Below are 25,162 nucleotides of genomic sequence, written 5' to 3' on the forward strand. Positions count from 1 at the left end.
GTGGTTTCACTGTGTATATTTAACACTTGAACTAAATAAAGACCATAGCCACCTAATTTCAAAAGAATAGCAGCTAGCACCATATACCCACTAACAGGTGCCTCCACATGAGCCCTGGGGAGTCAAATATGAGTAAAATAAATAGGAAGCTTGACCAAGAATGACAGAATTACTAGCGAGAAAATTGTGCTATCTCTAAAATCCCCTCAAAAGGGCAGAAGAGATTATTAATAACTACGAGTATGGGTGAAAATTACCTAGAGAAGTGGTCGAGAGGAGAGTATTGTATAAATCATACAGTACTAAGACTCATGGAGAAGCTAAGGTTGATAGCATCAACCTAGAATTAGAATAACTGTGGGAATTAAAGAGCATACAATAAAAAATGTAAAACCCGATAAAGGACTGGGCAGTGAAGGTCAACCATAAAAGAATGAAGAGGCTCAATAAAATAACTCTATAAGTTAGAGGCCAGTTAGGCTTGAGTCTAATGATTATCAAAAAGAACACCCATGAACTCAAAGTCAGAAGGATGGTTCCCCACCCTAGATGAAAGTCAAACATCAATCTATAAGTAAGTATTAGATATGCTAAACCTGAAGTAAAAAATCACTTACTCATTTAAAAACTGCACTTGGTCTGAACCAGATGATCGCACTAAAGACACTTAGACCGACAGCCCTAAAGCTCCTTCACATACTGTAATTCTCAGGAAAGTAAATGCGTTTATTATTCTTATGAGATTTGAATACACATGAGAAGTATTAATAGTAGAAGGATAAGTAATTCTAGTCTAAGTATAGTCACTAAGAGGTGTTTGCTTCTTTAATAAAATATTAATCACCATCAGTGACTTGATAAATAAATTATTAAAATTGAACGTTTAATTAAAAAATAATCTTTTTCTTGTAAACCGAATTTAGAGAAATCTCTCAGTCTTCAAAAGAGTAATGAACATCTTTAACTTCCAAAGTTAATATTTTTATTAAACTACCTTTTGATGTGCTAAGATTTATTGTTGTTATTTCTATACTGATACTCCTGCTCAATCACCCGCTCGCCTTTATTATATCCCTCTTTGCCCAAACTCTCTTAATTTGCATCTCTTTAAAAAATATGTCTCTGTGAATTTCCTTAATTCTCTTTTTAATTTTCTTAGGAGGAATCCTTGTAATGTTTATTTACGTCTCCTCCCTGAGTGCTAACGAAAAGTTTAATATTAGATTAACCTCTTTTCTCTGAACGCTACCCACAGTTGTCATTTTTCTACTAATCCTAACTGACAGCGAGATGCTAGCCAGCACTTCACTGGGCCACCAGCGCCCCACTGACTACATGGCTATCAACTTTAGTATCGGAGATGTCGCTCTCATCACCTATTGCTTCGTAGTAGTTTATTTATTTTTAGCTCTCTTGCTGGTTATCGATTTTTTGAATATCAATAAAAAACCCCTTCGATCCATAATTTAGGCCCATCAGGCCTTGGCTACTAAAATGTTATCTTTACGTAAGACCCAACCTACCCTGAAAATTGTTAATTCTGCTCTAGTGGACCTACCTGTCCCGGCCAATATTTCTATTTGATGAAACTTCGGATCCCTATTAGGACTCTGTCTAATCATTCAAATCGTCACTGGCCTTTTTCTAGCTATACATTACACTGCAAGAGTTGATCTAGCATTCTCTAGAGTTGCCCACATTTGTCGAGACGTTAATTATGGATGGCTTCTTCGAACCATTAACGCTAATGGCGCCTCTTTATTCTTTATCTGCATTTATTTTCATATTGGTCGAGGAATATACTATGGGTCCTTCCACTACTTTGAGACATGAATAACCGGGATCACCCTACTATTCCTAGTGATAGCCGCGGCCTTTTTGGGGTATGTTCTTCCATGGGGACAGATGTCCTTTTGGGGGGCTACTGTAATTACAAATCTAGTATCGGCGGTCCCCTACATCGGGAATGATGTAGTTCAATGACTTTGAGGGGGGTTTGCCATGGACAGACCCACTCTCACACGCTTCTTCACCTTTTATTTTTTAATTCCCTTTTTAGCTGCCGGTTTGACCATAATCCAGCTTTTGTTTCTTCACTAAAGAGGCTCTATTAACCCTCTAGGGATTAACGCCAATGTGGATAGGCTCCCCTTTCACCCTTACTTCACTGTTAAAGATACCGTGGGCTTTATGATTCTTGTGTTTCTTCTAGTAGCACTTTCCCTAATTAACCCCTATCTGCTCGGAGACCCAGACAATTTTAGTCCCGCCAATCCGCTGGTTACTCCGGCCCACATTCAACCGGAGTGGTATTTCCTATTTGCATATGCTATCCTCCGATCCATTCCGAATAAGTTAGGAGGGGTCATTGCGCTCGTCTCTTCTATTCTCATTCTTGTTTCCCTGCCCTTTACATTTAAGCCCAAGTTCCGAGGCCTTGAATTTTATTCTGTAGCTCAACCCCTGTTTTGATCGTGGGTTTCAGTTTTCTTACTACTTACCTGAATCGGAGCACGACCTGTAGAAGAGCCTTATATTGTTTTAGGTCAAATTCTCACGTGTCTCTATTTCTCCTATTTTCTATTTACTCCTGTTATAATTAATATAAACGACAAAATCATTTAATATGGTCCCTTAGCTCACTAGAGCATCTGTTTTGAAAGCAGAATGGGGTTGATCATACAACCAGGGATCTTTAATTTTAACCGCCTTGACAAAGGCCCCAATATAAACAAAGAAACATTAAAGATACCGGTAGGAGACTCTTTCAACATAGATATATTAAATTATCATATCGGTAACGAGGGTAAGAACCCCGTCTTCAAAGATAGAAATATACAACAGAAGAAAATATTAAAAAGCTTATCCCCCCGAAAACCACACTGAACAATAAAGATATGAAGAGAATACTAGCGTATTCAGATAATATAATAAGCGCAAACCCAACTCCTATATATTCCGTATTGAAACCCGACACTAACTCAGACTCTCCTTCGGCTAAATCAAATGGGGTCCGGTTAGTTTCTGCCAGAATTGTAATGAATCAGCAGGCCCCTAAGGGAAGGCAAAGGTATAGAGCTCACCCCAAGTAAGAGGACTTAACTAAATACCCGCTTAACTCGAGAGTTTTGGATCCTATTAGAGGGGATAGAAGGATAATGATCAAGATCCCGTCATAATAGATGGTTTGAGCCCCTGCCCGAATTCTTCCCAGCAAAGAATACTTGGAGTTGGAAGATCAACCGGCTACTATAATACTATAAACTCCCACTCTTATAGCACAAATAACCAGGAGGACTGATAGGCTAAATTTCGCACCGTAAGATATGAATGTGATTAATGTCCATAAGAAAAAAGAAAGGAATAGGCTAAACACGGGAGCCACGAGATAAGGTATGAAGTTAGAAACCAATGGAAGTGATACTTCCCTACAAAAAAATTTGATTTCATCGGAGAACGGCTGGAGTAGCCCCCGAATCCCACCCTCTTGGGACCCTTACGTAGTTGGATATAGCCTAGTACCCTTCATTCTAATTGTTTTAGAAAAGTGACTGAAACTAGGACCATAATTATTTGAAGAAAAATAAAATAGATCATTTACGCCCGTGCTATCAACTAAGCTCTCCTTATAAATAGATCCTAAATCTAATGCATTTATCTGCCAAGTTGACATAAAATCCCAGGAGGTCCTTTTGAACTATCCTGAGTGACTTTGTCTAGGGAATGGAAACTATCCTGGCTTACGCCGGTCTGAACTCAGATCACGTGGGGGTTTGATAGTCGAACAGACTACCTTACTGGGCTGCTGCACCGAGTAGGGTCCCTGAACCAACATCGAGGTCGCAAACTCTTTTGTCGATTTGAGCTCTCAAAAAGAATTACGCTGTTATCCCTAAGGTAACTTACTCTATATTCATCTAAGGATCTATGATCATTTGTTAATGTGTATATGTTCTAGAGGGTTTCGTCCCCTATCGACGTTGCCCCACCCAAACCTCCTTCTCTTCCACCCGAGTACACACTGTTATATAAAAGGTCAGGATGTAAAGATATCTAGTGTCTTATCGCCATCCAAGAATATTTAAGCTTTTTCACTTAAAGATTAAATTCGAGTTAGTTAAGGAGACAGGTTGCCTCTCGTCAGACCATTCATTCCAGCCTCAAATCAACAGGCTAATGATTATGCGACGTTCGCAGGGTGAGTGTACCACAGCCCTTTAATTAATCAGTGGGCAGGTCCGACCTCCTGGAATTAAAAAGCGATGTCTTTGCTAAGCAGGTGAAGGCGAGTTTTTCAGAATTCCTTCCAAAATTTTTAGAATAAGTTCTATTACATTTTTATACATATACTAATTTTATCATTATGACTGCTCAATGTTAGTAATAAGCATCGGCTAGATTCAATTAATCAACTTTAAATTATTATTTAAGCGAGCCTGGTTATTACACCCTGGCAACTTTTAAGCCTATTCATATCGCTGATAGTAATTTGATATAATTTTTTCTAGAGCTCGTCCCCTAGAAAATCTTCCTTCCGGAGTACCCTAAAGGAGTCTTCTGCCAACCAGATATATAGGTACGAAATATTTTTTACACCGATGTTAATCTTAAAGAGAGTTATGAAACAATCATCTTTAATTAACATAGATCACCTTATTTCGGGATTTGACAATAGTGGTCAAAATTAAATAAACCCTGATACAAAAGGTATAATAAATAAATTCTTTAAAATTGACAAGACTTTCCTTCTCAGTACTTTTTTGCGGATAAAGTTCAATTCTTTTACTTATATAATATTATTTTAAATAATGATATAAACCAAAATTTAAGGAGTACTCTAAGTATCTTCTTAATGTAAATAAGATGTTTATTCAAACTCCCTCCCCTCTTTCGAGATAGACCTTCCGGTCCACCTACTTTGTTACGACTTATCTCTTCGGACAAGAGAGCGACGGGCGATGTGTACATTTCTAAGAGCCTTTTTCAGTATATTAGATCTTACTTCTAAATCCGCCTTCTCTACTATCATAAAATAGAAGTTCCGTATGAATTTTTATTGTAACACACCCTCCCCCGGGCATACACTACACCTTGATCTGTTTTATTAGCCTAAGCTTTTAAGGGTATTTATTTATTTAGTCCCCTGAACGACTTCATAGACTCTTCGTATCGCTCACGTTTATTAGTGTTATTTTTGTTTCTTGGAGTGAGAATTGTCCTATAGTCGTTTTAGAATACGAAACATACTGTATTTTTCAATAATCATAACAATGGTAGTGATTATAGTACTAATAGTGTCTCTAATACTCGTCATTTGACCACCTAAAAGGTACTTTAATCAAAAAATTCATGGTATATGCAGATTTCACCCCTGTTGAAGTAAGACGCTCTTGTTTCAAAGTTCCCCTATTACCCTAAAATGTTTACTTTAGGAAACTGTATGACCACGGATGCTGGCACAGAATGATCCCCCTATCTTATCAATCACTACCCCAAAGAAATAGATGATAATATCAATCACTGCACCACTAATTTGAACGGATACCCTGCATATGACTCGAAGAAAGAGTAAACAGCCCAGCTAGAATCAAACTTTTACTCAGACCCGCAAAGTAGGAGAGTGAGAAGCCCGAATACGAATATAAAGAGGAGTACTAGAGCGATCGGGAAAAAAGGATGATTGTACCTTGTGTTGACTACTTGTTAATGAAATGATAAGGTTGAATATGTAGACCCGATGGCACAAGTAGAATACGAAGAAATACAAAAGCAGTATGGCCCGCAAGCGGCCGAAACCCATTCTCTAGCCGCCTTATTAAGTGGACCCACCACAAAATAATCATTTAACAGAAGAAATCGACCCCAAATTCCAGGGAACGTTAAATAAATGGATCTGACTCAATACGAACTTTAATGTGAAATGAAGTTCGTTATATTAATTTTGAATACTTAATTAGTATGAGAGTAGGGTGAATATCAACTAATACCTGGGAATGACCACTAAATAAGAGTGGCAACCAGCATCTTATTAGGCTAGGTTAAATAATCTACACAGAATCAGTAATAGCTGGTTTGCAAAAATTTAATTGAATACTGGATTTGATATACATATCTCTATGACCAGGAAAAAACAGAACTTAAAGGAAAATAGAGAACTAACCCACCCCTATGAACCTTAAATCTTAGATGAAAGATGAACTAATTAAACCACATTTGATCTTATGTGGACCAAAATAACATTAAGGTGGAATCTAGCTCTGTCGTATTGAGATTTGTATGTACATACATATGTGCAGGCTGACTCCATAGTAAGATCCCCCCCTCTCTCAGACATGTGGGCAGAGTCCCACATGTCTGAGAGGGGTCTTACTATGGAGTTAAGCCTGCATGTATATATTGCTATTATAATATATACCGTCCTGTATATTGCATTCACCGCTCTTTTATTAGAATAATAAAAGAGTGGTGAATGTAAATTATTAATATCATTTATATCTATATTAAATTTTATTTAAACCCTCTTAGGAGGGTTTCTATAATAACACAGAGATATTGATTTTATTTACCCTGGAAGATTTGTTGTTCCTGGGTAAATAAAATCAATATCTCTGTGTTATTATTAGCGTAGATAATTATAGATATAAGATAATATAGATATAAGATAGATATAAGATAACTGTTAGTAAATTCAACTGTTCCTGGAGAGTTTCTCTCAAATTCTCATTCTGGAGTCTACTAACATCATAATTTCCCGGCAGGTAATTACCCTTCCGATATTTCAGCTTTAAATTAACCCTTGACACTACTAGATGGTGATCTTTACTTTTAACATCATTTTATATCATTTTTATACAACTTTGAAAAAGCTATGCCAGCTTTCCCTCTCACAGAGACTATCTGTCTAGGGTTTATTCTAATTAACCATGGTCTCAAGTTTTTCTTTTTTTCTATTTAAATAAAATCTGAAAATCTTTAAAAACTAAATTCAACTGAATAAGTTAAAATAAAAGAAAAACTAAATAAATTTTTCCAAACTTAAGCCTTTCTTTACCCTTTTTGGTCTTTTGACATTTAGTATATGTTGGGGTTCCACCCCTGTTTCTTTTCTTTTCAGATAAATGATCCATTTACATTTCTGTAATTATATTTGCCTATAAGATAATTTTTAATCCTAAGTTGAATTCTGGTTGCTAAGTTAAATTCATTCGCAATAAGTAAGCTTTGAACAAAGTTCTACTTTGGACTACCTGGTCTGAGTCACTGAAAGGTAATGTCAAGAAAATTTAGAATGGGTATTGAATGGGGATTCAGAGGATTGGCTGGGCCAAGCGAAGGTCCACCTCTATGAAAAGTTGCTGTACAGAATGAAATTTTCAGTTAGTCTACTTTGAGTCCCCGTTTGGGGAAGCCTATTCTTTTTGTTATATGTGACCTTTGGAAGATTACAAGTAAGATATTTTCTACAACTGTGTACTAATTTTCCAGGAACCCAGACAGGATAGGAACAGAGTTACGAGATACCGTCATTATTATATTGACAGGGGGGTTCGTTAACTCTAAGGAGATAGTATAGAGATTTTTAGTGGTGACCCAGGTCGGGTACACTCTTGGCTTTAAAGTGGCCATTTGACCGCTCGATCACGTTATCACACCCTGGGGCAGGGTATACTGTAAATTGGGTACTAGCAAACCCTATGTTTACAGAACTGGTGTGGTAGGCGCAAGCATCCCATTATAATATTTGACGCCGCCAGGGGCTTTTCCCTCCAGTAAGTGGTGTAGCACCAGTTTTGCACCACTAAGTAGTGACACCCGTACTTTACAACACCAATACTGGTGGCATTGCGGCCTACCGGTGTAATATTAGCGGCAGCAAGAAAAGGAGCTAGCAACAGCACTGATAGTAAAAGAATTCCACGTTTCCGAAGAGACAAGTTAATTTAGCCTACAGAGTAACCTATTGTGATTAAATATAAAGAGAAAAAAACTACGGAATCAATTAATAGAATTATGAAGATCTATAATGGGCTGTGCCTTGTTAGATAATAATAAAAAAAATTACGAATCAATATATCGCGCAACTAATTAGTGTGCAAAAATATAAGGCTAATTGCCAAGCAGCAATTTTTCGCAAGAGACCGGAAGTTACATGGGTGAGAGAATTTTCATTTAGATTGAAAAAGTATTTTGAAGTTAACGAAATTTTGAAATAATGTCGGACAGAGATAAGATTAACTCAAGACCGAGAAGGGCGAGTGAAGTCCATAGAAAAAGTAGGAAAATAGAAAGAAAGGCTAATATGGAGGCCTTTGAGAGAGCGCACCGAGAATATAAGGAAAAAATGCAGGCTGACAAAGATGAAATTAGAAAGAACAGAAAAGAAGGCAAAAGGGCTAGAGTAGCCTATAAACAAAGAGACATGGAAGAAAAGAAACGTAGAAATGAAGCAGAAAGAGGTTAAAAAAGCCCATATGGAGGCTTTTGAGAGAGATCAACCGAAAAATTTCTGGTTTCCGGATGTATGGAGATCAACTTACTTTAAAAACGCTAGCTCTAGATTAAATAGTCGTTCTAAGATATTTAGCAACCAAGATCTTCTAATAAGAATTGCGTCTAAAGGCATTAATCATAGCCATAGGGAGATTTTGAGAAAACTAACAAAATCCAACGAAGCTAGTAAGGTAGAGGATATTGCTTTCAAAATCCTTACGGAGGCTGATAGAAAACAATTACAAATATATGAAGAAATCATTAATAAAAACGAAAAGGAACGACTGGCAATTCTTGACATTCTTCACAGTGAATTTTATGTATTGAGTGAATTTAAGAAGGATATAAGTGTTATTTATAAACGTCATGAGTTTATACAAGATCTAAATAATAAGTTAGATCTGGTTCGGCCGTCTGGCAAAAAGGAAAACATCGCTTACCAGGCTTATACCACAGCACTCAGAGCAAATTTTCAACCATACGAAGAGTTAAATAAGAGGGTTGACAAACTTCAGATGGAAATTATTGGCAGGGTTCTTCTATTAATTAAGAAAAATTCTAGACCGCTAAAAGTATACACCTCTACTTTACATAAAATAGTAGAAGACAAAATAGAGGAGGAAAGACACGAACGCATAGAGGCTGAAAGAAAAGCCAGAGAGCAAAAAGAGGAGGAAGATAGAAAACAAAGAGAGAAAGATAAAAGAGAAAGAGAGGAAGAAACACAGACCCGTAGGGAAGCCGATAAAAATATTACCAGGATGTTGCAAAAACAATTGACAGACTAATGAAAACTCGTTGGGGAAATTCACAATGGGACGTTTTATCACAAGGTACTTATAGGCCGTCGGATAACCATAATAACTTGTCCAAGGATCAATCGCGAGAAAATGAAAATTAACAGATATTAAACACTTTTACGGGAAAACATACTACTTCATTGACTACGGGGGGAGGTGGACCAGCCCATAAAACAAATTGGGAGGCTGCACCAACCTGTCGGAAAAATAAAATGCTTGATACTCAAAATATTGATAATCTGGTAAAATTTGATTCCTCGGAGCCTTTTTCTAAAAATTGTCATAATATAGATGAGAAAGTAACCTATAAAAGAACAAATTGGGCTATAGCCCATAATGAAGGGAACATTGACGAGTTTGTGAAATCACATAAAATAGAAGGAAAATTAAACGGAAAATTGATCGAAATGGGAATTGAATCAGGGAGTGAGCAAACTTTTGTGCGAATGAACCTAATTAAAAAGACAGAAATAGACCATTAAAATAATATTACAACAGTGTGTTTTTATGGAGATAAGCACCAATGCCAGTCTGCTTGTTTTAGAATAGAAATTGCAAGGAACGACGGTACAATCCAATGAAAATCGATAAAAGTAGGCGTAGTATCTATGCTAGCAGCAGATGTTTTAGTAGGAGAAGACTTTGGAGATATCGGAAATCTCCTGTCCTTAAATGTGACTTCTTTAACAGTGGGAAAATTGACAAAACTACACTAAGACGAAAAAATATACAACTTCGTTGACTACGGGGGGAGGTGCACCGGCCCATAAAATAAATTGGGAGGCTGCGCCGCCCTGTCGGGAAGACGAAATACTTGATGCGCGTGTTTGAAATGTTGATAATCCACAAAAATGGGATACGGAAGTAAAAAGACCATATATTGAAAATAAGACGCGCGAGAATGATTTTCCGGGAAAATTTCCAGAAAACGGAAAACTTGAGAACACCTTTAACGAGTGCGAGACGCCGAAAAAAATTTGCCGAAAAACCTTTAACGAGTGCGAGACGCCGAAAAAAATTTGCCAAAATGAATCACTGATTGTACCAGAGAAAAAGGAGACGAAATTTATTGTACGCGCTTTTCCTCGTAAAGTTCGAGAAATTTTAGTACAATATGAAAAACCAAATGTCGTAGCTCAGTTCCCATTTGATAACGAAATATTTGTTTCTGCGGTAAAAGTAAAGAGAACTAAAAGAGAGAAAAAACGTGCAAAGCGGAACTACAATAAAGAAGGCAGTCAAAGATGATGGACACTGGAGTCCAATTCAGATTTCATGACGATTTATTTAATGCTACAACAAAAGAAAAGAAAACTAAGAGGGAGAAAAGAGATATTAAACGGAGATACAATGAAGTAATGCAGTCAAAGATGATGGACACTGGAGTCCAAATCAGATTTAACGATGATTTATTATTTTGCGCCATGGAAAAAATTGAGAAAAGTGGAAAAGAACAAATGAATGCAAAACAGAGACAAAATTTAGAGATTCAGTCTGCAGTGGCGAAAAGTAAAAAAAAATTTGGATGGGCTGTGCCTTGATAACATATATAATAGGGGGGATAAAGAGGTTCAACACCCATAGGGAACAAAACAAGATGATTACAAAATAGAGATGAGTGACCTACAACGAGCTGGGGGAAGGTTTGGAGATATAGAATGTCGGGTTGGATTGGAAAGGCTTGGGAAGGAATCTGAGATTAGTATTATCAACTCAAAAGAGATTTCGATCCTTTATGAGGGGGAGGAATCCCTTGCGGAAGATCCCCTGCGGGAAGTCGCAAAAGATAGCCCTTTTCCACAATGCACAACTGGCGGACAAGTTGTGATCCCTTTACCGAGTTTTTGCCCCTCTGATCTAGAGTCCTTGGGGGATACTCTCTCCCAGTCACTTCACATTTCACCCAAACCTTTGTCCGGTAGCCCTATTCATAGTTTTTACTCTTCATGGGAACCGACAATTATTTCCAGCCAATTGTTTTCAGTGGGAGATGTATCCAAATTTCATCTTCAATTAGCATCAACACATATTCTTTTTTTGATTATCCCAGGGGAGGGAGCCCAGAGTGAACTGATTAGTGATTCGCTCAAACTTTTAGCTTATTTCCCTATACTCTTATCTTTTTCACAGGCCTTTGCATTTTCGGCCTTGGATTATTTAGAATTATGTCAAGGGGCAAATTACAGTTTAATTGAGATGTGGGGTTGTTTCCACTGATGGAAATTGAGAGGCTAGTACAGCCAATTTTTCAGGATGACTGGCATCATCGAATGTGCCAGAAACTGATTCTCTGCCCCTCTCAAGTATAAATTTCGTGAGAGCGATAAATTTGTTATTTTGCTGTGCAAGATAAAGTTCCACAAATCTGGTGGATCTTCCTTATTTGAAATCCCAAGCTTGATGAATAGAGCTGTACATACAATAGCTTATATTGGTTGGACAGCAATATGGAATGGCAATGGAACAAAGCCAAGGGGATGGTATAGTCGCAAAGCCATAAGCCAACGGTTAGCTGCAGTGGAGATATACAAAAGAAGGAAGAACAGAAGATAGACAAGTTGTGTAAGACAAGTTGACCAGCGTGGCGCATGGGTCGCCATTTATCTTACGGGGGGAGGTGTTGGGGTTCCACCCCTGTTTCTTTTCTTTTCAGATAAATGACCCATTTTCTTTTCTGTCATTATATTTGCCTATAAGATAATTTTTAATCCTAAGTTGAATTCTGGTTGCTAAAATAGATTCTTTCGCAATAAGTTAGCTATGAACTAAACTCTATTTTGTACTTCCTGGTCTCAGCCATTGAAAGGTAAAGTTAAGAAAAAGTAGAATGGATTTTGAATGGGGATCCGGAGGATTGGCTAGGCCAAGCGAAGGTCCACCCCTATGAAAAGTTGCTGTACAGAACGAATTTTTCAGTTAGTCTACATCGAGACCCCGCTTGGGGAAGCCTATTCTTTTTGTTATATGTGACCTTTGGAAGATTACAAGTAAGTATATTTTCTGCAACTGTATACTTATTTTCCAGGAGCCCAGACAGGGTAGCAACAGAGTTACGGGATACCGTCATTATTATATTGACAGGGGGGCTCGTTACCTCCAAGGAGATAGTTAGAGATTTTTAGTGGTGACACGGGCCGGGTGCACTCTTGGCTTTAAAGTGGCCATTTGACCGCTCGATCACGTTATCATACCCTGGGTCGGGGTATACTGTAAATTGGGTACTAGCAAACCCTATGTTTACAGAACCAATGTGGTAAGCGCGGGCATCCCATTATAATATTTGGCACCACCGGGGGCTTTTCCCTCCCGTAAGTGATATAGCACCACTTTTGCACCAATAAGTGGTGACACCCGTACCTTACCACGCCAATACTGGTGATATTGGGGCCTACCGGTATAGTAGTATACATGTTTTTGACATTTAATATTGAACTTAAGTTCTTACTTTACGTTAGTTCCTGTGTATGTGTCTCATAAGTTAGCAACTTCTACTTTAAATACGCACAAAAGAATATGGATTACAAACGAACAAAGAAAGATAAATCGAGAAAAAAGTACAAAATGGGGTTTTGAAATGAACTGAGCGTAGAGGATACTGACAATTAATGATAGTCCATGGCTAAAAAAGCAAATATTCTGACTTGGTATTTTCTAAAATTACTGCTTAATCAGGTGGCTTTCCACCTATATTTTACGCACATATTCTATTACCTTTGCTTATTACAATTAGCGCTTCTCGCCAAAAAATAAAAAAGATAAAAGAGAATATGACTGAGTTAGGCTTAAAAATGAATAATAAAATAGCATACAAAAAAACGAGAGGGAAAAACAAGGCCAAAAATAAGGCTGAAAAAAGAACTACTGCTATACCAATGTTTGAATGATTTTGCATCAACAAATTTGTTGGTATATTTTCTTCCAATTCTGATCATGATTCGTATCATATTAGGAATGCTGATAAACTAGTATATGAAAAGAGAAATACAGTGAATCAGCGCATGTGTTACGTCACATAGGCGTACCCCACTGGAATAGCCTCCCAGACAGCAGCATCAGGGGCTCTGAATCGATTTCATTCATTCAAATCCCAGGTCAAAGGGCTTTTCCTCAGTCAAGATGCAGGGTGAGAGCAGATTCCTTATGGCTATCATGTGTGTAACTCTTTTTCTTGTCTTTGGATATTGTGATATAATTATAACTTCGATCCAATTGCAACCGGCTGGAAACACCCCAGAGGCAGACCATGTATGAGATGGGAGGATATCATCCGCGATCGACTCACAGCGTGGGGCATTGACCCCAGCATATCATGTGTGCAACTCTTTTTGTTGTCTTTGGATTAGGTGATATAATTATAACTTTGATCCAATTGCAAACGGCTGGAAACGCCGCAGAGGCAGACCACGTTTGAGATGGGCAGATATCATCCGCGATCGACCCAAAGCGTGTGGCATTGACCCTAGTGAAGCTCCTACCTTCACCCAAAACAGGCCACTCTGGAGATGATTAGCGGGGGCATTGACCCTAGCGAAGCTCCGACCTTCACCCAAAACAGGCCACTCTGGAGATGACTAGCGGCGCTGACGTCCTCCTTCTAGGCTGGCGACGCTGCCGAGCAACGGCTATAAGTCAAAAAGTAAGTCAAGACTGTGCAGAGGTGATTCGGCCTCCTAGTGGTGCCCATGTTTATTTCATAGCTTTATTTTTTGTAAGTTGCTGAAAACAAAGGTAAGAATCAAATAATCAATCAATGAAAGCTTTACCCTTAGTTTCTAATGGATTTTTTCAATCGGCCAATCTGTAAAGAACGAAACCTAACGAAAGATAACTAAAAAGAACGAAAATAACTCATTGCAAATACTCTATTAGCTCTTCTTATTCTAATCAGCACCTCTCAAGAGGAATGTAGGACTGATTATGTCTTAAAAAGGAATAATAAAATGACATAGAAGAAAACGAAGGGAGAAACACGGCCGAAAATAAGGCTGGAAACAATTAAAACAAACATTAAGCTTTTCCCTTAGTTTCTAATAAGTTTCTTCAAGCAGCCATTACAGAAAAGACGAAGCCTTCTACTTCAAAAGAGAGCTAAAAAAAGGCAAACCTTCTTAATTTGTGGCACACAGGCGTGGCCACCTGTTTTATCTGCAGGGGGCTACAGAGTCTAAGAGTACCGCTCATACCAGCATTTCTGCTGTGGCGGTGCCCCAACTAATACCACTACGGCTCATACAACTCCACTATCTGTTGGGAGTAAATGCCACAGTATTTGGCCTATGGTGTCACAGGTTTGTGGCCTCTAGTACTAGATCACTAGAGGAGGGAGACTTAAACTCCTCTGTTGCTATCTAGGTTAGGTAAAACAACCTGGATAAATTACGCCTTCAGTGTTTGTTTCTATAACCAAATCCTCTTACCACAACAAAATCCACAAAGCTTGAGGCTGGAATAGGGGGACATAATTATCCAGTTTTAGCGACCCATCTTATTCTATAAATTGACCCATACCCCGGGGTTGTACTTTCCAAAAACTATATCTTCCCTCACGAAAGATCTCAATGATACATTTATATAAAGGTACTCCTATACAGATCTGCCCTTGTCAACACTCTTAGACTGTATCTATGTGAAAATGGTAAAATTAAAGCATAGATAGAAAAAGGCCAAAAATCTTAATACTCACAGGTCGACAGCGATACAAGGACCCAACCAAAACAAAATTTCAAATAAAGCGCACTTCAAAGAGGACCTCTTGCGCGGAGGTATGTACGTCCAACCAATTAGCGACTAAGGCGTATCAAGGGACCAATGAATTAAGTTAGAAAAATGTATCCTTAGCTTTTCAAATTATTCCTGTTTCCTCTATGAATCACCAGCAGCTTACATTTTTCAGGGGCGAGCCAATTAGTAGATTCTTTAAAGAAATCTCGTAGTCTCTTGACGAAATAAGAGTAATAAGAAGACAAAAAAAACTAGGTGAATAGCAATGGCAAGGATACAAGCAATGAATTTAAAGAGGGGATGAGATTAAACCTACAAAAGGGACATCTATCTGATGATTAGGGCCAAGGGCCCCAATGTTCTTATTTGCTTACCTAGCACAAGCTCGAGCAATTCTATAAGTGGACCAGTAGTTACCATGCAAGGCTGCGAGACGCAAGGTTGATAAGCTCTCAGGTTGCCAAGAATATCCATGATGAGCAAGGCATAGCAAAACACATAGCCTTACCTAAAATAAAATAAAAGAAATGCTAAAGCTTTGATGAAGTCAACTTTTTCTGTATTTTAAAAACAAGTCAACAATGCTGAACACTTTTGTGCTCATCAGTTAACAATGCAGAACACTTTTGTGCTCATGAGCATTTTTGTGCTCATCAGTATATAGCATGCATTTCTTTTAAAAACTTTCTGAAAAGTTGGAAGCCAACGGATTTTTTTTTGTAGATCTTTTATCGAGTTACTGATTAAGATGGGAAAATAGTATAAAGAAGTAAATTTACTACATTCTTAGCAAAACTTCTCAGCAACAAAGAGAAAATGGTATATAAATATAAAAAAAAACAACAGAAAAATAGGCATATTCTACAAAAGACAAGCGAAGGATCGTACAGGCATGGTATTATTAGGGGGATGTGGTGATGGCCTTCGACCTCTGCTCACGTACCAAAAACATCCTTTAATTTAATGCACAAAAAATATAAAAGAATATGGATTTAATATGAAAGATTATGAAACTCAAATATATGAAACTCAAATATGAAACTCAAACTCAATTATAAAGAATATGAAACTCAATTGCACATTGTTTACAGGGCTCAATTGTGATTGTTGGGTTTACATTGGTAGGGTTCAGCGTGGATGATTTTCAAGTTTCCTTTTCGTCACTAAGAAATTCTTCTATATTAAACATGCTTCATTATACTATCTTCATGGCCAACTACGGTCGAAGATTAGCAATGAAAAGCTGTTAAGTATTTCGACGGATACACATCCTTCGGTTGTGTATACGGATACACACGGTTCGACCCATGGTGGGAGGGGTGACAAGGAGCGCTATATACAAGGAAGAAGGGGTCAGAAATCAAAACAAATGTTATTTTCGGAGGGAAATGTTTCTAATATTTTTCTTATCGTTGAGGGATCTTACCGGTGAGTTTTAAAAGGGGTGGTACACCCACTTCTTATTTGTCCATGAGTGCTCAAAGTGATGCCATATTCTTATCGACAATAGTTTAATGAAGAATATGTCACTCCCCCCAGTCCACTCCCATACAGGTAAAACATATCGACGATATCAGCTCAATTGGCAGGCTCGATTCGGCTAAGAATCAAAGTCAGAATTGAGAACCGTATCAGAATCGGGATTGTGAGATGCAATCGGTTTGTACTGACATTTACGTACATTCACTGTAAAATGATTCAGCAAATATTCCTCTAGTTTTGATTCTCAAAAGAAAAAGTTACCATAATTTGCTCCTTTAATTTACTTTTTTCTTCTTCTTCCACAACATCACAGATAAAACGACTAATGCACAGATTGACTTTGGACAAAATTGGAAGAAGAGAAAGTTGATATTTGTCCCCAAGAAAGCTCAGAGCTTCGCAAACAGAAGACAAAGTATAACCTGAAAAATAAAAAGGCTGAGAACTGAGACATTTCAGTCGCAGGGCTAGAGCCACCAATGCAATTCTGGGGACTAAACAAGAACCATATAATCAGTGCGGACTAATGGTCATCACCTACTGAAAGTAGATAAAAGCAAATGTTAGAATCTTAGAAAACATAACTCGGCCTTAAATTCAGTGCTGAAAAGTCGGGATTTGTATTTTTCAACTTGAAGCGCGCATTACCAGCAAATATTCCTCTTGGGAGCAGCAGGACCAAGCCAATTAAGCACATTCGGTTTCCCCATTGGTCTACTCAATAAAGCACACGTGGCAACTCCTTATGGCTCACATCAAATGCCGAGTAGGGCTATCATATACTTCTTTTGTTTCAAATAAGCTACATTTCAACCACCCGTCTGTTTCGGAACTTTTTAACTCAGTTGCTCTACTGCATTACATATACATAGTGCCGTTTTATAACACCGTTGCTTTTTATCTCAGTTTTATAACGTTGCTTTTTAACGACGTTTTATAACGTCGTTGCTTTTTAACTTTGCTCTACTGCATTATATATACATAGCTCCGTTTAAAAAGTTTCGGAACTTTTTGACTCAGTTACTCTACTGCATTATATATACATAGTGCCATTTTGGAAAATGTTAACTAAAACAGATAAGTTAGAACTTCGTTCAGTTTTCTTTCGTTTCGCAAAATATCTTATGCGTTTCCCCCCATGGACACGCAAATCTTATCTAGTTAGAAAATTCAGCTTAGCTGATCCTGTTATATGTGTTGAAAAATAAGTCTCTGTATATAATATGCGTCTTTCGAAGCTGAACCATCCACAGTCTCCGATGTTATTAAAGTAATCAAACAGTTCATGGTAACCAACTGTAAGTAAGGAGCGACCCGGATCAATAGTAACCGAAACTCTAAAAAACGGAATTTTGATACCAATAGACACATCAAAATATCAGATTTTTATGCTGATTTCAAATATATAAGTTTCATCAAGTTTAGTCTTACCCATTAAAAGCAACTTGCCTGACACAATTTGCCTTATTTTTGAAAAAAGGGGAAAACACTCCTAAAAGTCATAGAACCTTAATGAAAATCACACCATCAAATCCAGCGTATCAGAGAACCCTTTTGAAGAGGTTTCAAGCTCCTATCTGCAAAAATGTGGAATTTTGTATTTTTTGCCAGAAGAAACATTACGAATGCGTGTTTATTTGTTTGTTTTTTTTTGTTTCTTTTCCTCAGGGGTAATCGTACCGACCCAGTGGTTCTAGAATATCGCAGGAGGGCTTATTTGAACGGAAATTAGAAGTTCTAGTTCCCTTTTCAAGTGACCAAAAATGGAGGGTAACTAGGCCCCCTCCCACACTCATTTTTTTTCCCAGTCACCCGATCAGAATTTTGAGATAGCCATTTTGTTCACCATGGTCAACAATACAATAAATATGTCTTTGAGGATGATTTAATCCCCCAGAGTCCCCAGGGGAAGAGCTGCAAGTTATGAACTTTGCCCAATGTTTACATATAGTATTGGTTACCGGATAATGTCATTAAAGACATTCAATTTTGTTTATACGCCAGTGCATGGAAGTGTTATTTAATATGTGAGTTTTGATTCCTACTTATTTATTTATATTTCTTTCGTTTTGTTTTTTCTTTCGCTTCGTGTGTTTAGTATGTTGTATTTGGATGTAAGTTAAGTATTAAAAAAGAACATTTTTTTTTCATTTTCTCCCCTTTTTTCCGTTGAGAAAGGGCTCACGGACCTGGGGCCGAAATATTCGGAGTGTGTTTTGCTTAATTAAGTGTTTATTTTGTTGTATTTATTCACTGCTTTATCAAAATTAAAACCCATTTTTCTTGCTTAATTTTTCGTAGATGGAAAAGCAGTGTGCTCTAAGAAATTACTAAACTTTTTTTAGCCATTTCGCAAGGGCTATTTATTCTAATTAATGGCCGTTCTAATTAAGAGGCCATTCACACAGAATCCGAACAATAATCAAACTTTATCGTAAAAGGCGAGGTATTAACTAGAGGGCGAACTCCCCAATACACACAATGAAAATATACGAATATTGAAGTTTGTTACGTAAGTTAATTCGTAAGTGACGTATACTTATTACTAATAAAAATGTTCGTAAATAAACTTAAACAACTTTCGAGAAAGCCATTTTACAAAAAAAAGGTAAAATTAATATTTGCCAATTTCGTTTTCATAATTCATGTACGGTGAGCCAAAATCAAAACCTGCATTAATTCAAAAACGTTCAGAAATTAAATAAAAAAACAAGCTTTTTAACTGAAAGTTAGCGCGACATTAAAACTGAAACGAACAGAAATTATTCCGTAAACGAAAGGGGCTGTCCCCTCCTCAACGCCTTGCTCCTTACGCCGAAGTTTGACTATTTCTCACAACTCTATTTTTTAAAACAATAAAAACCTTTAGCGTAAAGAGCAAGGCGTTGAGGAGGGGACATCCCCTTTCATATACGGAATACTTTCTGTTCGTTTTAAGTTTTAATTCCACTCCTTACTTCCATGTTAAAAAAACTTTAATTTCTGGAAGTGTTTGATATGCTCTATATTTGTTTCTTTTTATTTGTTGTTGTTTTTTTTCTCCGACTTTCATTTTTTGTATAACGGGTTTCCAAACAAACAATAATAATAATAATAATAAAGTAAGGAACATATTTGATTTTCAGACGATTCCAAGTACAAGACTTTTATTAAGATCAATTATCAGGAAAAAAGTAGGAGAAATTAACGAATAGAAGCTGTTTGGCGAGTTGCTGGTATTAAGACAATTAAGACAATTGGAATAATTCTTGGTCACTCAAATACTCTATGTTAATTATTTACCATATGAAAAATCTGTATTCCAATATCACTATTATAATACCACAATAAAGTTACATTAATTTACAATATATATTTTTGCTATTATATAGATTAATATAGCTAGTCTAATATGTAAAATTACCTAATTTCAAGTCCACCAGTCTGTTACCAAGAGTCTCAGCAAGTAGCGTGCAGACATCTTTGTTTATTCGCCCAAGTTCAACGGTAGCTGATAGAGTTCTAGTCATCAAAGTCCTGCCAATGGGGATCTCCGCCTGCTCCATGCACGTTGGTGAAAGTAGTAGTGATTCAAGGGCTCGATTTGCTTCAAGAATTAGGTCAGAAGAATCTGCCTCCACGGGGCTGTAAAAGAAATATAATCAACGTCCCTCAACTTTAGAGGTCGAGTTTCAGAGATTTTCTTAGAGTTCGATCTTTTCTAACATTTGGGTAGATACATGTGCCAATTTGAGACCAATATTATCTAGTTCCGGACGAAACCAAAAATATGGGAGCCACTTTTGGAAGCTATGGGAGCTTATGGAAGCTATTCTGCCCACTAGTATTTTTTATTCAGTTCGTTCAAATTGTGTGTGTCGGGACTCTGTATGAGCCCATGTTGCGTAGCAGCAAAAAACAAAATCATTTTCACCCTACTCGATATGTCAGCACCTTCTCCGAGAGCTAACTTATCCAAAGAGCTAAATTATTTTATTCCAGTTAATTGTTTTCACCATAATTAACAGCCAAAGAAAAAACTAAGCTGATATAATTTTATTCACTGGACTATAGAACGTTCGAAAGAGGAAATTCAAAACCTTTATTCACGCTGTTTTCAAAACAAGTCTTCGAGCAGTAGGGCGATTTGGCTTTCAGGTCACAATAGATATGGATATTATTGAGTACTAAACGTCAAAACTAAAAGAACTCCAATTTTGATTGTCATTTTCAGTCTCTTGCTTCAGCATGATTTGTTGTTCAGAGGATAGATTGGTTGAGGAAACACAGTGCTTTCCACCCGAAAGAAAAGCTTTAGTGAAGGTTTTATCCTAATATGTTACACCAGATAAGTACATGAAAGTGACTAGCTCAATGTACAAAATGGCTGCAGTTTAGCAAAAAAGTGAGGTTAGTAGCTAGTTTGGTATTGAATCTGGAGCTAAGTAGGATTATGTTCTACCTTAACTTATTTGGTTCACTGAGACGAACTTTGTCCTAAGCAGCCCTGCAAAGACTGGGTGAGAGCATGGAATCAAATGGTAGGGTAAAACTCTCCTAAGTTCAAATTATACAGATGATTTGACTGTCCTGAATAAAAATGTCGGAAAATGAATGAATTCTTGGAGGTTTTGAGAGTTCGATGTATACAAATAGCTTTGAAAATTAAGGTTAAGAAGACTAAGTTACGAAGATTAAGAATAAATGAAAGTGAAGAGGTCATAGTGAGTAACTAGAAGACCAATAATATGAATAGTTTGACTTACCTGGGTGGAATATTACTAGTAAAGATGGTGTATGCAGTGAAGATTTAAAAAGTGGAGCGGCCAAGACCCAGGGTGTTTTCCTACTATTGAAAAGGTTTGAAGAATAGGAAGGCATTTCTACGAACCAAGACTAGAATATTGGCAGCTACGGTAATGACAGTGGTCAAGTATAATTATGAAACATGGGCGCTTCAGAATACATAGGAAGAATTGCTGAATGTTTTTCAAAGGAATTGCCAATGGATAGTTTTGGTTACCGGTAGGACTGACCGGACTGACAAACGACAAGCCGTGCGAAACATGCGGTTCTGTTCCGCTTTTTAGGGCTATAATGAGAGAAACGTTGGGATTGTTGGCCTGAAGGCCTTTTCAGATAAAGGATGGTAGATTGCCAAAGATTGCTCTTTCCGACAATCCACATGGGGCCAAACAAAAATCAGATTGTTGGCCTGAAGCGGCCTGAAGCGTTTTTCAGATAAAGGATGGTAGATTGCCAAAGATTGCTCTTTCCGGCCATCCATATGGGACGAAACAAAAATCAGGTTGTTGGCCTGAAGCGGCCTGAAGCGTTTTCAGATAAAGGATAGTAGATTGCCAAAGATTGCTCTTTCTGATCATCCATATGGGGCCAAACAATAACCAGATTGTCCCTGAATGGGGTGGGAACACATGATAAAGACTGATTAAAAGGGAATTAGAACTTCTTGGGAGGGACAAAAAGTGAATCTTTGAACAGAGTGGGGAGGAGGGGGAGCATACGCAGCTCTGTTGGTCTGAAGCGGCTTGGTGCTGCAGAGAGTTGTTAGAAGTAGTAGTTCTATTTGATTAAAATAAAGATATACACGCCCTCGGTTGGTTCTAAGAAAAAAGTTAGAGGAATATATCTCTCCGTAACATAAAACCCACAATTTTCGGACGTCCTTAGAGTTCGACATTTCTTTGCTCGTAAGTAGATCTTCACAATATGGCACTGTGAAATTTTAAATGTCAACCCTACAAGAAATTAAGAGTAACATCAATTTACATTCTGGTTTCGGCTTGGAAAACAATGTGTCAACCTGTGACCAAATTCCTGAATGAGCACAATACTTTCATGAAGGTAAAATCGGTTGTGATTTAAGCGCACGCTAAGTTTCAAAATCTGATGGACTGTTACGGAGAATTTTGTGGATACTCAAAAGTTTTTAGCACTCTCTAACTTCAAAACTGAACTTTCAAAACGTTCAAGTGAAGCAAAGTTATAAGATAACGTTGAATGAAACTAAATAACAGTTGACGATTAGCCGACTTGATATCTTCAAGTCAGAGGTTATGCAAGTTTTTTATGACTTTCATCCATTTCTTGTTTCTAAATATCAAGAAAAACATGTTTAGAAGATTAGATACAATATATATTTACTTACTTTTTAAAAGTGCCAAGTCGCCAAAATACAAATTTCAGTCAAAACTAAAATAAATATAGGAATACTTTTGTTTAATAAGAGGAGAAATAGTATAAATTAAGGACAAAAATTATATAAATACATATCTAGGATAATATTTCATCTAAACTTTTATAAATGTCGATACAGGTTGGAAAGATTGTTTGTATTGAATTTACGTCAATTACGTCATTTTTATTTACGTCATTTCGAATTTACGTCATTTTACGTCAATAATGTTTCAAATGAAGGATTTTTTGAAATAATCCATCACTAATCCTTGGTATTGACCTAAAAGGGTTACAGACATCAAAAAGTCGTTCAAATGCCAAATCATCAAAAGACAATCGTATAAGGCACCTATCAATTAGCCGAAGGTAACTTGAAATCAATAATTCAAAATCACTTACCTAACCAGAGAATGGTAGAGAAAGGTCAAGTTTTATTTTTGATTTCTTCCCAAATTTGTTTTTATTTTAACATTTTTAGATGGTGTTTCAGATTACCAAGCCTCTAGAAGCTTCGGGGGTGGTATACCGCTAATCTCTTTAATTTCTTTTGAAGAGATGAACAGACAAAAATTTCTTAGATGACGTCCCTCGAGAGACCTATTCAAGCGAAAATGTAGTGTCAAACATAGCTGTTTTCCAAAAACTCATTGCAGACTATCATCTCTCGTACGAAGGCCAAATGTGCCATATTTCTGCATTTTCGTCATATGCATTGGTAAATGGTGTTAATAGTCGATTTAGATGGATAGACTCTAGAACTAATCGTTGGAAAGAGGTTAATAAATGCACATGTACAATTGGTACAATCCAATCGGTGCTAGAGCTCACCCTCAAAGCCTTAAAAGTATTTCAGATGGTGTGAACTGAATTTTACTGGGCCTTTTAGTGAAAGCAGTGCGAGGCCCGTAGAAAGACAAATGTTATTACACTAACGCGACCAGCGTACGAGGCACAGCATTACCAATGCCACTACTGATGGTACTAGGGTACGGTATCGTGGCCCACGGTCTTTCATGAACTATTTTGCCAACCATTCGTAATCTAATGGGCTGCCAGGGTCGGTCTTGAAGCCACTAGTATACATTCTCTGTCACCAACGCTGGTAACCAGTGTAAGTAACGCGGCCTAAGGTGCCACAGTGAACTCTGATGCGCTACGAATTCAACGAGTTCTTTCCGCACTGATATGCATGCTGTGTGCTTACCACATCTGTAACCAGTGTGGTTACGACACCCACCTGTGGGGGGAGTGCCATGCTATTTGGCCCAAGGTGCCACGACCTGGACCACAAATAATTTCTATGTAAGTTTCTCTTTGGAGGAAAGCGGGTCCTCCAGTGGATATTACAATGACAATAAGCTCCTAATACTCTCTTCTTGACCCTACCAGGGTTTGGAGAAAATAATAAATACAATGGCAGAAACGAACTCACTTTTATTACCAACGTAAACTCCAGTAGCAACTAGCTGAACTCTAATCAGGAGCTAGCTAAAAAACTTATATACAGAAAAGAGGTCAGCTCGCCTCTCTTGCCATCACATGATGCCGTGGGCCAATAAAGTGAAAAGAGCCTCAAGATTGAATTTGCTTTACCCGTAAATTATATTTCAATGGCAAGATTTAGCTAGCTCGTGAAAAGACTAAAATAGAACTTCAGTACAGAACAATTGATTCCTTCTTACGAAATTATTATCTTGAAAACAGGCTAGATTCTACAAGAGTACAATGTGTAAATAAAATTATATTATAGGTAAATCTATGAATAAGAGAAAGGGAAAATTTGTCTCATGGAAAAGAGGCTCGGCCCCGACAATAATCGAGCAAGATGGCAATACGTTATTAAAACGAGGAATCGCTCCCAATATTCCCATGCAAGGGGAATCCTACATCCCCAAATGATGGTATAAAGCAGTCTTGTGCCAAAAATTAGCAAACTCAAGCAATTTGAGTGACAGGGGTGTTCACCCCTAGGAACTACAACATACATAAACCCAGACTGGGCCAATTTTAACCGTTTTAACCGCTATTTCTTACCTACAGTTTTAAACAATTAAGCTAATTTTGAAAACTTTATTGGTCAAATACAATTCTTAATAGACCAGTTGGCACAACGGCAAACACTACCAAACCCAGCGGCACCACAAAGGGGATTAACAATGTTGACATACGGAATCCTCATGTCAATAAATATAAAGTTTCCAACTTACCCCCAATCCATACCCACAAAGATCCTTTCGACAAGGTTTTGAAATAGCCCACAGCTCTATTTGCACTAATTGTCATATAGAAACACAAAACAAACCTAAAAGTTTTACCTCCGAGCGGCAAGATGTGACAACAGTCTCAGTGCAGCCGATGCAACTTTTAGATTATTTGCTGATATATATGTCTTCCATAGGATATGAATTGGAGAGTCTGAAAGATATCAAAACTTAAAACATAATCGGCTGACACTTCTAACAACATACCCAGGTTGGTCCTATTCCCTCCCA

The 25,162-nt window shown here is 37.5% G+C and overlaps 1 protein-coding gene across 1 annotated transcript in view; it reads right to left on the bottom strand.

Annotated features, from left to right (window-relative positions):
- Positions 1–25,162, bottom strand: part of defl (Integrator complex subunit 7) — a 156,684-nt gene that overhangs the window by 65,154 nt on the left and 66,368 nt on the right. The window contains exons 8-11 of the mRNA XM_089101069.1: positions 24,986–25,085; positions 19,897–20,117; positions 16,755–16,915; positions 15,386–15,519 (exon numbers count right to left, since the gene is read on the bottom strand). Coding sequence (XP_088957195.1) covers positions 15,386–15,519; positions 16,755–16,915; positions 19,897–20,117; positions 24,986–25,085 — 616 coding nt within the window. The remainder of the gene's footprint in view (positions 1–15,385; positions 15,520–16,754; positions 16,916–19,896; positions 20,118–24,985; positions 25,086–25,162) is intronic.

The sequence above is a fragment of the Artemia sp. Qi Xiang Cuo genome, chromosome 15 (genome assembly GCF_049724085.1).
Source record: "Artemia sp. Qi Xiang Cuo chromosome 15, ASM4972408v1, whole genome shotgun sequence".
NCBI lineage: Eukaryota > Metazoa > Arthropoda > Branchiopoda > Anostraca > Artemiidae > Artemia > Artemia sp. Qi Xiang Cuo.